At 45.7% G+C, this 12,448-nt stretch overlaps 1 protein-coding gene across 2 annotated transcripts in view; it reads left to right on the top strand.

Moving 5' to 3' along the window:
- The window catches only part of Sema2a (Semaphorin 2a), a 101,745-nt gene that overhangs the window by 63,897 nt on the left and 25,400 nt on the right, over positions 1 to 12,448 (top strand). For both annotated transcript variants that reach the window (XM_065441614.1, XM_065441604.1), the window contains 4 exons: positions 881 to 941; positions 1,664 to 2,007; positions 4,721 to 4,845; positions 11,374 to 11,525. In XM_065441614.1, coding sequence (XP_065297686.1) covers positions 881 to 941; positions 1,664 to 2,007; positions 4,721 to 4,845; positions 11,374 to 11,525 — 682 coding nt within the window. The remainder of the gene's footprint in view (positions 1 to 880; positions 942 to 1,663; positions 2,008 to 4,720; positions 4,846 to 11,373; positions 11,526 to 12,448) is intronic.

Below are 12,448 nucleotides of genomic sequence, written 5' to 3' on the forward strand. Positions count from 1 at the left end.
GGTCGGTATTTTTGGTTTCGGAGACAAATCTAGTTTGGTATGTCGATTGGCAGACCAATTTTATTTCGTTAAAACGAGGTCTAAGATACGTGGATCTCTATGGGAATTTCAAGGGGAATTGTATTTATGTTGTTATATCCATTATTTTGTTATATCCTGTTTCATTATCACAAGGTTCATGTGTAGTTTAGTCTGTTGGAGTGTGCTGTTGCACAGCAACCAGAGGCATCTACTGTACAGGTTGCATCGCTGCAAAGGACATCATAGAGCTTTTTAGGGGCTCTGCTTGACCAGCATGCATTTGGCAAGCATTGTGCTTGCGTTAGGGAGAGTGTAACTTTTTAATTCACTGGAAACATGCATTTGTTCATGAAACTGAGCTCGTTCCTACTTGTGGTTGTGCTGAATTCAGCATAACAGTGATAGACTGTTGTACTTGATCGGCATGGCTTGAAATAAATGCAGGCATGAGGAAAAGTTGCGTGTGTTTCTTAAGGGCATAGTGACAAAACTGACTCTCGTTAGCAAAATGACGGTTGTGGCCTTCACGCCAAAAGGAAGGTGGATTAAATTGAATGAACTAAATCTTGTATTTCATGCAAACATGCTAATGGTAAACATGTTTGCTGTACAGTCTGGCACGGTAGGGGGCTGTACTGTCTCCAGTGCTGCAGAAAATATTTTAGCATGCTTTGGGGTTTTATTAAAACAGCCTGTTGTGCCTTGCGGCTTGTGTAAGTTCTTGGACATTGCTAGGAACATCAACTCATTTTATTTTAACTTTGCTGTCAACCATTGTACTGTGTAGCTAGCCCTAAGTTAGCTGCAATAGCAAGGCTGCAGCTGCATGCAAGGCTGATTTGTGGTATTTATTTTGCAGAGGCTGTTTACAAGTTTCCTGACGATGACAGCAATGTTTATGCTGTCTTTACAACATCACTGTGAGTATTCATTTGCATAGAGTGGATGAATGTGTGTACATTCAGCTTACTAAATTCTCTTCTGTTTAGCTGTAACAGCCTTTGTAGTTTTATTGCAGCAAACACTAGAAGTAGATTCTTGACAATAAAAATGCAAATAAATGTCTTAGGTCTTCCGCACTGTTGCTAACAAGATGCGTAATGCTTAAATGGTAGCGAGCACGTAGAGGAGTACATCACCACTATCAATTTTTTAGACTCTTCCCTAACTTCAGAAAGTTCACGAGTGCCATGCAGTGTTAAATGGATGGTACATGTTTTGAGGTCACACATTAAATGCCACTGCAACCAATAGTATAATGAATATTAAATGCTTTCAGGTTGCAAGTTTTTTGTACTTTGTGTGTTCAGCCATCATGATTGAAAAATATGATGCTCCGGTGTGTTTTGTTTTGCTTTCTTTGGCCTGGGGGTTTCTTCTGACCTTTAAACACACATGCATGCACAAATACAGATTTCTGCTTTTGCATTATAGCAAAGCAGGTGCTGCCTTTTTTCTGTAGAAAACAAAGTGTGCTGTCTGCATGCCTTCCTTGGTCCATCATGATTCAGTTATTTAGTTAACATCTCTTCTGCCTGCTTTCTCTGCCTACCTAACAATATTTCAATTGACCTTTTTATTGGATTTTTGATGTGTGCTCACAGCTATAATTGCACTATACCATGTGACATCTCTTGTGCAGTCACGGGGGCCCACACGGTTCGGCTGTGTGCTCATTCCGGTTGAGCGACATTCAGGGTGCCTTTGGGGGCAAGTTCAAGGAGCAGAAGACGTCGTCATCAGCCTGGCTGCCCGTGCTGACGAGTCAGGTACCTGAGCCACGCCCAGGCCGGTGCGTCAACAGCACCAAGACGCTGCCCGACGCCGTGCTCAATTTCCTCCGCACCCACACTCTCATGGACTCGGCCGTGCCGCAGTCCGGCGGAAGGCCCGTTTTCTACCGTGAGAATGTCGTATTCCTCTCGCTTGCTGTGCACAAGGTGGATGTGGACGGCGTTGACTACCTCGTCTACTTTGCCGGCACACGTGAGTGACTGCATTGCCTTCGTACCTGCCTTTATTCGTACCTGAATTTATTATGACGATGCGTGGCTCAGCGTCAGTGTATATGCATGAAGTAATAATAATAATAATAATAAAAAACCAAACAAAAGATGAAACAAACAATGCACCGGAGAGATGAACGCTGTTGCCCAAATGCTATTCTATGATGATGCATGTCAAAAGGTCAGTGTATAGATATTAAAGAGGTAAAAAATCTACAGAAAAGGAAAAAAAGACATAATTTAAAAAATAAAAAAATAAGAAAAGAAACGAAACATAAGAATATACAAAAGGAAGATGAAACAAACAATAAAGTTATGTGTTTGTGCCTTTATTCAATCAATATAGCATAACCACCATATAGAACTTAATACAGTAAAAGCTCGTTAATTCGAACCGCAAGGGGAAGCCGCTTCAGTTCGAATTAACGAAAGTTCGAACTAACGAAAGTGAAGGAGAGCAACAGTACACTGCGATTTGGAAGCAGTAGGGCATGTCAGAAATTTGGCGTGTCAGAAAGTGATGGCGTGTGCCGCGGGCACACGCCATCTTCAAGTCGAAGCTCTGGGTCCAACTGTGCCACACCACCGATGTCCACCGAAATGAACGTTAGCCGAGGCTTAACACTATCACAATGATTCGCGACGGCCGATATCTCCTAAGCTGAAAACAGAGGTGCACAACCGATGAAGACTGCCGAGACAAAGACGCTGAACATGTGAAGGTGGCGAAGGCCCTGATTCGTTGGTTCTTGATTGCAAGCGCAGCTGCGACGTACTTGATTCGCTGTGTTTTGGCGCTTGCCGTGCCATCTCCGCACAACATTAGCAGCTGTACAAGATTTGCAAAGCCTCCGAGATTCTCAACGGGCAAGAAGTCTTGGAGGTTACGTAGAATGGAGAGGCGGCAGCCGCTACTGCCTTCTGGCTGACCCCGCGTCGGTTAGATTTTTTTCCGATTTTGCCTTCTCTCGCCGTTCTCTCCGTTTCGGAGGCAATACAGCCTTGTGTGTAGGTAGTAGGCGCTTTTCTCTGGCCGTGTGCCAGGTGAGCGTAGTTCGAATTATCCGTGAGGGAACCTTCTCGCGTTCGAATTAAAGGACTTTTTTATACATAGACTTCTGTGGAGGTTGGCCGGACCAAATCGTACAGTTCGAATTATCCATAAATTCGAATTATTGAAGTTCGAATTAACGAGCTTTCACTGTATAGCTATTGAGCAATACAGCTTTGCTGGTCTTCCATCTTCACATAGTGGAAGGGCTCTGAATTTTTTTTCCAACACAAACTTCCTGTGCTCTGAAATGCAATGTATAGATTACTTTCGCATGCAGCATGCTTTTGCAACATAAATATTTCCTCTCCATAAGCCAGTGCATTAGCCAAATTGTCAGGTAGTTATGAGCTGGAGAAAGGCTATCTATGAAAGACGTATTTGTGTGTATGTTGAATGACAAGGGAGCAGAATCCATGTGTATTATTTGACGCATCATTAACTGGTACATTTATTGGCTTTCTTGAAAAGCTGGCTTAAGGGAATGTCCCCTGAGATTACAAGTGAACTTTAGCACTATGTTTTGTGGGGCTTTTCCCCGTGGGCTTGTCTTTAAGTTCTGCATTATTGGGCTTATTTGGCTTACTAGAATATGTTGCTGGGATAGCTGGTTCATTCTTCACGATTACGTTGCGCTGAGTTTTACACTGTCAAAAAGAAAGATGACGAAATAGGGAGCAGGGATGTGTATGGACGAAGTGCAAACTACCAACTCTTTATTTTTGTTAGAGAATGCACGAATACACAGGTGTCAAAAGGCGAGGTGGAGTGTTCTCCAACGTGTTCTCTAACAAAAATAAAAAGTTGGTAGCTTGCGCTTCGTCCATCTGTGTCCTTGTTTCCTTCTTTTTCATCTTTTTGCCAGTGTAAAACTCGGCACAACGTAATCACGAATGTGCACCAACTAGCCTCTTTCATTGCTTTACTTAAGGTTCATTCTTGTGGGGACTAATAAGTGCAGTCTTGAGATGGAACAGTGACTCTCGTCTGCCGCACTGTCCTGTCTAAGGTTTGCGCTTATTATTCCATGCATTATTTAGCTTACTGAACTGGCTGTGTTAATTGTTTGTTTTGCAGTAAATTGCTTGCGGGCACATGTGAAATATTGAGCTGACTGGTGGCATCAGTAGTGCACTTGATTGGCCAGGTTTGTTCAGAACAATAAACTATAGATGCACAAATTTGCTACACAAGCAAGGCACAAGGACCATAAACAAGATGCTTTGTGCATAGGTTTTGTGCCTGGCCTGCATATAGTGAACTTGAGTATTTACTTTTTTTTGCAAAGCATAGTAACGGGTCAACCAAGACATGTTGTGCTAGGCTTCACATTCAAGAAACAGACTTGACAAGCCGAAGCATTCTCTGGCCTGTGAATGTCTGAAAAAGACGTCTTTGGGTTGTTTTCAACACACAGGTAACTGTGCACATTCAAGCTAAGAATGCTTATGGTATTATGGGATGATCCCTTTTGATTTGTGATGCTTATGACACTGCACATGTGACTTTGCATTTCGTTGAGGGCATGCTTGCTCATTGAAAAACAACCTGCAACAGATTTGTTCAGCCTGTAGTTCAGAAGCTGTAAATGGTAGTGGTCAGGAAGCGGTGAAGTACGAAGCACCCTTTTTTTTGACGGCAGGTGATGGCTTGGTCTACAAGATAGTGGAGTGGAAAGACCGCTCGGGACAGTCCTTCTCCAACCTGGTTGACATAATTGAAGCAAGCCCAGGGGAGCCTGTTCGCACCATTGACATCTCTAGTGAGGTAAGGGCTTTGTGTATAACAGGCTCTGTTTAAATGTGAAAATTGAGTGGTGCATGTCTGTCCATATTGTCCAGCTGTGGAGGTGAAATTGTTTTATGTGCTTGGTGCATTTTTTAAAAAGTCCTTTTGGAATGAGAAAAGACAGGCTATGTGTTCAGCATAAAAAAAAATGCTAGTATGAGGCTGAGATGATCTTGCCTGTTAGGCTCATTAATTGATTGATTGATGGACATGCCCAAGAAACACAAAGGCCATTAGAAACATTGTAATGGAATGCTAAGTTAATTTTGTCCATTGGGGTCACCTAACCTACTTTGGTTCAAACCAATAAGAAAATAAAGGTGTGCCATTTTTTTTTCACAAATACCATTTTAACTAAAAGGTATATTTGCCTGAGACCTAACGTGCCAATTGACCTGCAGCCGCAAGCCTACACGCACTCTAATGCGAAAAGCCTTGGTGAAGTCAAGGTTATCTGCTGTTCAAGAAATCTTCACTCTTAACTGATCTTGCGCCCATTTTGCCTGTTGCTGTGACGAAGTTGTGCAAGAAGGGTGGGGATGGAACATGCCGATGGGTTGAAGGAGCCCTGGCCGAGGTCCTTGCAGTCTTCGCACTGAAGTGGCTTAAGAGGGCAAGGCCAATGATGGTAACGGGGGGCCATATCTGTACATTTTAATGTTTTTCTATACGTGTTATTCATTGCAGCTTTGTACCTGGATAATGTTAATAATGAAGCATCATTTTATTTGGGTGCAAATATCAAATGCATTATTTAAATTCTTGCAAAGCTTAATTGCCCTAAGGCGCTGATCCTTCCTATAAGCTTTGTTGTTTGATGTAGTTAACGCAATTGAAGCGTTGAAGAGGAGAATGTGCATTCATACAGCACATTTCAGGGTCAACAAAATTAGCGAACCAGGTATTCACAGAAAAAAAGAAAGCAAGTGGTAAGTTTGACGTCAAAGACTATCGACCAGAAGAAATCGTTGAAAGTTCTTTATCTATAAAAATATATTCACTGTAAGAAAGCATATTTTCTTGTGGAAGTAAAAATCTAGAAATGTGTGGCAAATTTTGTAAATATGTAAAAGAAACGAGAATGCTGAATCCTACTTCCACCCATAGTCACATTTTGTCTTCATCAGAATACAACTGCTGCAGCCAGGCATCAAACCTTGAACTTCATGCACACCAGCGGAGTACAGTTCAGATAACTTACAGTTAAGGCGCATGCAAATATTTGAAAATTTCGATTGCCATCGAATATCATATTTTTTTTAAATATCTGTATTCCATTCAAAAACGAGGTATTCGGTTTAATACGAGTATTCGAAAGAACTCGGTTATATTGATGGCTGCACGGGAGAAAACACAGTTCTTAGTGTTTGTTTCTATCTAATCTAAGAATATGGGTATGATTTTGTGTTGCTGGTGTTAGATATGGAGCTGTTTCCTGCGATTACTTCGAGTTCCCCAAACCACTTCGAGTCGCAGCACAGCTAATTGAGGAATGCCGAAGCAGGAAAGCACATTCCAGAGGAGCGGCCGAGCAAACAAGTTTAAGGCAACAAGTTCACGTGCCAACAAGTTCGTGCGCCGCCGGGATTAGCAGGTGGGCCTCGGACAATGGAGCATGAGCAGCCCTCCCCTTCTCCTCGTTAGAAGTGCATTGCCAGTCTGCGAGGCAAGACCGCAGAGAGCCGCCAGGTGTGACACCGCGACACGGGCGCCTACCATTGGCTGAAAGTGGCGTCATCGGAGCGGACTCTCCCATTGGTCAAACATGACGTGACTTCCAGTGCTCGAAGGGTTTATAAGAAGCCTTCCAGAGAGACCTGAGCATGCTGGGATATGCCCTGATTCCCTGATTCACCTCTCTCGAACTTCTTGCCGCGGGCCGCAGCGTCCGAGTTGCTGCCGGCCCGTAATGACAGTACGACTGTTAGTTGATGCTCACCTCCCTGTCTCTAATGTAAAATAAATTCCCCCAAGTTTTGGTTATCATCCCGAAGTCCGTCCTTCAACCCCTACATCTGGTAGGCAGCGGTAGGATCGCCTCCGAATGCATCAGCTGGTGGCAGCGCTACAGATCAACCTTCGTCCAGAGAGATCGTAAGGAACCGGGAAGAGCGAAGAAGAGAAAGCCTTCGTCGAAAGAGGTCCGAACAAACTGGGAGTAGGGAAGAAGGAGCGAGCCTTCGACCCAGGGAGTCCGGAGGAACCGGGAACAGCGGACAAATGAACCGGATGGCAGGGTGCTGCAACCGTAAGTGAGCGCGTGGTTTTTTTCCTTTTGATTCGCCAGACTCAAATGTTGTGTGTTCATTTTGATAGTTCTGGGAATCGGGAGTTTGTTGCATTGTGTGTTTGCACAAATTAATTAAGGAAAACAGTTTTAACCACCTGTCGGGGCAGCTGCCATGGATCTTAGAAGGTTGGCGAGGTTAGACTTGTTGTTGGTGTGCGACGATTTGGGAGTTGAGGCGGACGAACGGATGAAAACGCCAGCTATCATAAAGGCGATTAATGATAGTGGCAATGATGAGAAAAGCATTGAGCTTGCTTGGGAGGTGATACAGGAGCCACGGGAGCGTGCGCGTCGTGTACGTTTGCGAGAGGGTCGTGAACTTAGGAGTAAGCATAAGCGTGAAGAACGTGAGAATGAACGGAAGCATGAGCTTCAAGAACTTACTCTTAGGTGTGAGCTTCACGAACGTGAGAATCAATGTAAGCTTGAGCGTGAGCAAAAGTATGAGAGAGAGAAGGCAGCACTGATCAAAGAGATACAGTATTGTGATCAGTTATTGGCACAGAGACAACGGCTGTCTGAGAATTCTGTAGGTAGTACAGAGCGAAAGAATGAGGAAGCATCTAGCAGACTTTCGCCAAAAGCCGACGAGAAGAGTAGTGCCTGTGAGATTGGCTGCCGATTCATAAGTGAAGGGAAAAGGCTAGCTGCTAACGATGCCTTAGTGGCAACAGAGGCCGTTAAAGGCCGCAAGGAGAGCGACGAGGTGCTGTGCCAACAGATGACTGTAGAGACAGCTAGGCCAGCTGCGAACAAATTGGCACAGTTACCGCGTGTGTGCGTCGCTGGTAATGTTAGCGAAGTTGCTAGCGAAGAAAAGGGTACTGTTGACGCGACAGACGCGAGCACCCATGTCAGGTCAGATGTGCGTGCAGAAGTGAGGTGCGAACTGGACGATGCAGTTGAGAGTAGTTCTCGGGATGGCGAGCTCCGTAGTCCACGAGAGAACAACTGCATTGTTCAGGGATCGGTGCGGCTCTCCGCCAGTCTAGATAGCCTAGAGAGGGATGGTTCAGTTATTAATCATTCGGACTGTGCGCGTGAGACAGCGATCGATACCGACGGGCTGTGTGCCGATTCGCAGCGTGAGCTGGGCAATGTAGTAGAGGGCAGTTCGCAAGAGTGCGAGATGTCTTACTCGAGTAAAGCCTGCTGCATTGTGCCAGAGTCGGTTGAGCTGTCCGCCAGTCGAGGCAGAGAGAGAGTAGATTTAAATGTAAATCACTCAGACTGTGCGGGTAAGAGACCGATCCGGGCCGACGAAATGTGTACCGGCCAGCACGAGGCACGAGAAGGCGACCGGAAAGCGAGTGCAAAGAGAGAGCGCCGTAAAAAGAAGCGCAGTAAAGACCGAAAGACGGTAATTAATGTAGCGCCGCCAAAGATGGCCAGAAACCCAAAAGGGCAGGGCGCGAGGAAAAAGGTGCGGTCGTCTAGGACGATGTTGACGCATCCAGAATGGTCGAGCCACCGGTCAAAGGGAGACCGCGAAGAATGTTCTGCACGGACGCGGACAAAGGGCACGGGGCAGTTAATCTCCTCGTCGTTCCGTAGTTCTTTTCACAGCTCAGCGTGCAGTTCGAAGAAAGGCAAGGTGGCAGGACGAGACCAGGTGGGGAGTAGCGACGCGGTCAATCAAGTTTGTGTTGAAAGCGGGGCGCGGGGACGCAAATTGGCAGGAGAGAGTAACGTCTTGGGGGGGCTGATAGTGAATCAGCCCTTTTGTTGTCTCTCGGCAGCCAGAGTAGCTTTGAGATCACGCCCACCTCGGGTAAGGCTGAAAGTATGAGTCAGTCGTAAGCAATCGGGAACGGGAAGCCAAGAGAGCTTCCGTAGAAGTAAAACGTGTTATGTTGTTTTTATTTTTGAGCATCGGAAAATTTCGCGATTTGAGACTAGGATTTCTTTCAATATGTAAAGGTATGAGCTTTGTTTGTGTTTTCGTTTGAAAAGCTCGAGATTTGAAAGATGCGTTTTAAGTAAACATGTAGTCTCGCGAGATGCTCATTAATAAGTAGATAGGCTTTTTTTGTGTGTGTGTGAGTAACCTGAAGGTCCAGGTTATCGTCGAAAGGCCTATGGTAAAGCGCGTGTGTTATTTAACCTTCTTTCTTTTTAAGTGTTTTTGAATTTTCTAAGGTTAAGCGCGTAGATTTTCAGTGAGTGCATGATTTGCACGGAGAAGCGTTCTTAGTTCCATTAGCGCGTGTCCTGTGTGGACGGAAGGAAGCAGACTTTATGACTGGGTTGCTAGTTTGTGTGGAGGGCAGCCGTATTCTGACTTCTTTAGTGAGCGTGCGTGGAAATAGTTATTAAAAGACGCATTATTTTAAGAGTTCTGCGGAGTGTGTAAGTCCCGCAAGTTTAATTGTTCGTTTAAGTCACGTATCCTGTAGGACTTTCAGGGAAGAAACGTGTGTAAGCGTCAATGAAAAGTTTGCCTACAACGCAAGTACGCGTTCTGTTTAGTGAACACAAGGCTAGTGCGCTTGTGGTTACGTACTTGTGAGGTTGACCATGCAGATTGTTCAGTGGCACCGGCACGTGAGATAAGTACGCCACTGCGGTAGGGTTGGAAACATGCTGTTCGTGTAGTTAGGCCACTTAAGTTATGTTCGGCTGTTTTCATTTGTTGTTTGCATCGTCAACGACCCTTTTGTTTTGCAACAACAATAGTAGTCTGGTCTTGTCGGCAATCGAGGAGAAATGCATAGCTGTTTGGAAGGGTGGTTGGAACTGCTTTGTCAAAATTGGGGAACTAAAAGATCAGGGTTGATTTTGACTCAGTAATAGCCTGGCGAGTCAGGGGTGAAGAGCCTGCGCTTACGCGTGGTGCAGCGCTGTGTTGTTTGGTTTGTTTGACGTATGTTCTCCAGGGCCCAGGATCCCGAGGGTTGTCAAACGAGGCTCGACCCCAGTACCCTGCAGCTTCTTTCAGCGTTCCTCATGGCCAGCGAATTGAGTTCACCGGCCATTCAGAACAACCGGGGCGAGGACGAGCTGTTAGATATGGAGCTGTTTCCTGCGATTACTTCGAGTTCCCCAAACCACTTCGAGTCGCAGCACAGCTAATTGAGGAATGCCGAAGCAGGAAAGCACATTCCAGAGGAGCGGCCGAGCAAACAAGTTTAAGGCAACAAGTTCACGTGCTAACAAGTTCGTGCGCCGCCGGGATTAGCAGGTGGGCCTCGGACAATGGAGCATGAGCAGCCCTCCCCTTCTCCTCGTTAGAAGTGCATTGCCAGTCTGCGAGGCAAGACCGCAGAGAGCCGCCAGGTGTGACACCGCGACACGGGCGCCTACCATTGGCTGAAAGTGGCGTCATCGGAGCGGACTCTCCCATTGGTCAAACATGACGTGACTTCCAGTGCTCGAAGGGTTTATAAGAAGCCTTCCAGAGAGACCTGAGCATGCTGGGATATGCCCTGATTCCCTGATTCACCTCTCTCGAACTTCTTGCCGCGGGCCGCAGCGTCCGAGTTGCTGCCGGCCCGTAATGACTGTACGAATGTTACTTGTCGCTCACCTCCTTGTACATAATGTAGAATAAACCCTCGCAAGTTTGGCTTTTCATCCCGACGTCCGTCCTCCAACCCCTACACTGGCAAAACTTTGCCTGTAAAGCGCGCACAACCACTAGACAGCCAAGCAATGCGGGAAAGTCAGCCTCGCAGCATCAAAGGGAACGGGTTTACGGAAAGCGAGCGTGCACTAAGAGTGCAACGAAAGAAGATGGGCGGGCCAGGATCATATTTTGCAGGGGGGTGTCGCTGGCTCGTCCGAGAGAGTGCGGTCATTGTAGGAAGAGCAGTTGGATGGAGCCGCGCCGCCGGGTTTACCCGCTGCCGCGAAAGAAAGCCAACTTCTGGGGGCCACTTTTCCGCCGTTTGACGTTCGATATATCGGGAGTCGCTGCTATTTTTGTTTGATGTAAGCGTAATTTTTGGTATATATACTCATGGTAACTATACCGTGCCCAGAAATTGTTCGATATATAGAATAATTCGATGTAAACGGGTTCGATATAGTCGGGTTCGACTGTATGTTTGTTACGTATAAAACTCATGGAACTCGAGCTCTATTGTGTGCACCAGAATGACATGGCTAAGCATCCACTGAGCAGGAGCAGACAGATTTAGATGCATACCCGAGGTTGGTTGGGTAAATAAAAACATACCCACAATTACATTCTCATTATGTGGTGCCATTCTATGCAGCACAAGTCAGTGTACCTGGGTTCGGACGATGGTGTCCGGCAGGTGCGTCTGGACCTGTGTCGTGGCCGACACCTGAGCTGCCTGCGCTGCGTTCGGGATCCCTATTGTGGCTGGGACAGGGACCACCATGAGTGCCGCTCCTACGTGACAGGGTGAGCTGTGAGCAGGCATTTCTTCAGAGAAAACAATGCTAGGCTCAGATGATGCTTGCGTTTGCATGCCCTCATTGCTTTGTGCAACCACTCACAGAAGTTTTCAAAACACAAGCTTCAAAACTAAACAAAACTGAATTTCCTGACAGTCCTAGTATGAAACTACGAATCGAGATAGGTGGTCTGAAGTTTACTGTGTCAACCTCAACGTTCTGGCCTTTATTCTCTGGCCACAAAGAAATTACTTAGAAAACGTCCCATAATACAGTTAAACCTCAATATAATAAAGTTGCTAAAAATCATGACTTTACTTCATTATCTCAAAATTCCGTTGTATTTCAATGTGAACTTTTATGCAGATAAGTACAGTCACTGCCAAATTTTTCTTGCACAGAAATGACCGTGGAAGTTTCAAAATTATCGAGCAAACGGAAAAAACAAATTTCAATGAGTCAGTGACCAATGATAAGTTTTCATTCTGTGTCAACAATATCTTCACATTGGTGGTGTCAAGTGAAGTCGTGAGAAGCTTTCGCATCCACAAAAAGGGGTGTGGCTGTCACCCCTGCCACATTCAAGAAAGAAGCATGCTCCTCGGGATTATGCTGCACTAACATACATCTTTTGTGGTTAAAGGGCTCCCAGAAAGTGGAGAATCAAATTATGTCGTTGGCTTTGCCATCTGACATTGCTGAGAGGGGATAATTTACATGGAAATGATGCAAGCCTTTCGCTAGTGAGGTTCGCTTTAGAGCCCGAATAGATTTATTCCACCAAAGAGCATTTCTGAAGGTCTGCCGCATGTATGACATGTGGACCTGACATTTTCAGCCAGTTTCCAAGAGCTTCAGTTTTGCTTTTCTCGTAAAATCCCAACAAGGATCGCTGCCGGTGTTACTACACATACATGAGAAGTTGCTCCC

This window comes from Dermacentor albipictus, chromosome 1 (genome assembly GCF_038994185.2).
Source record: "Dermacentor albipictus isolate Rhodes 1998 colony chromosome 1, USDA_Dalb.pri_finalv2, whole genome shotgun sequence".
Lineage (NCBI taxonomy): Eukaryota > Metazoa > Arthropoda > Arachnida > Ixodida > Ixodidae > Dermacentor > Dermacentor albipictus.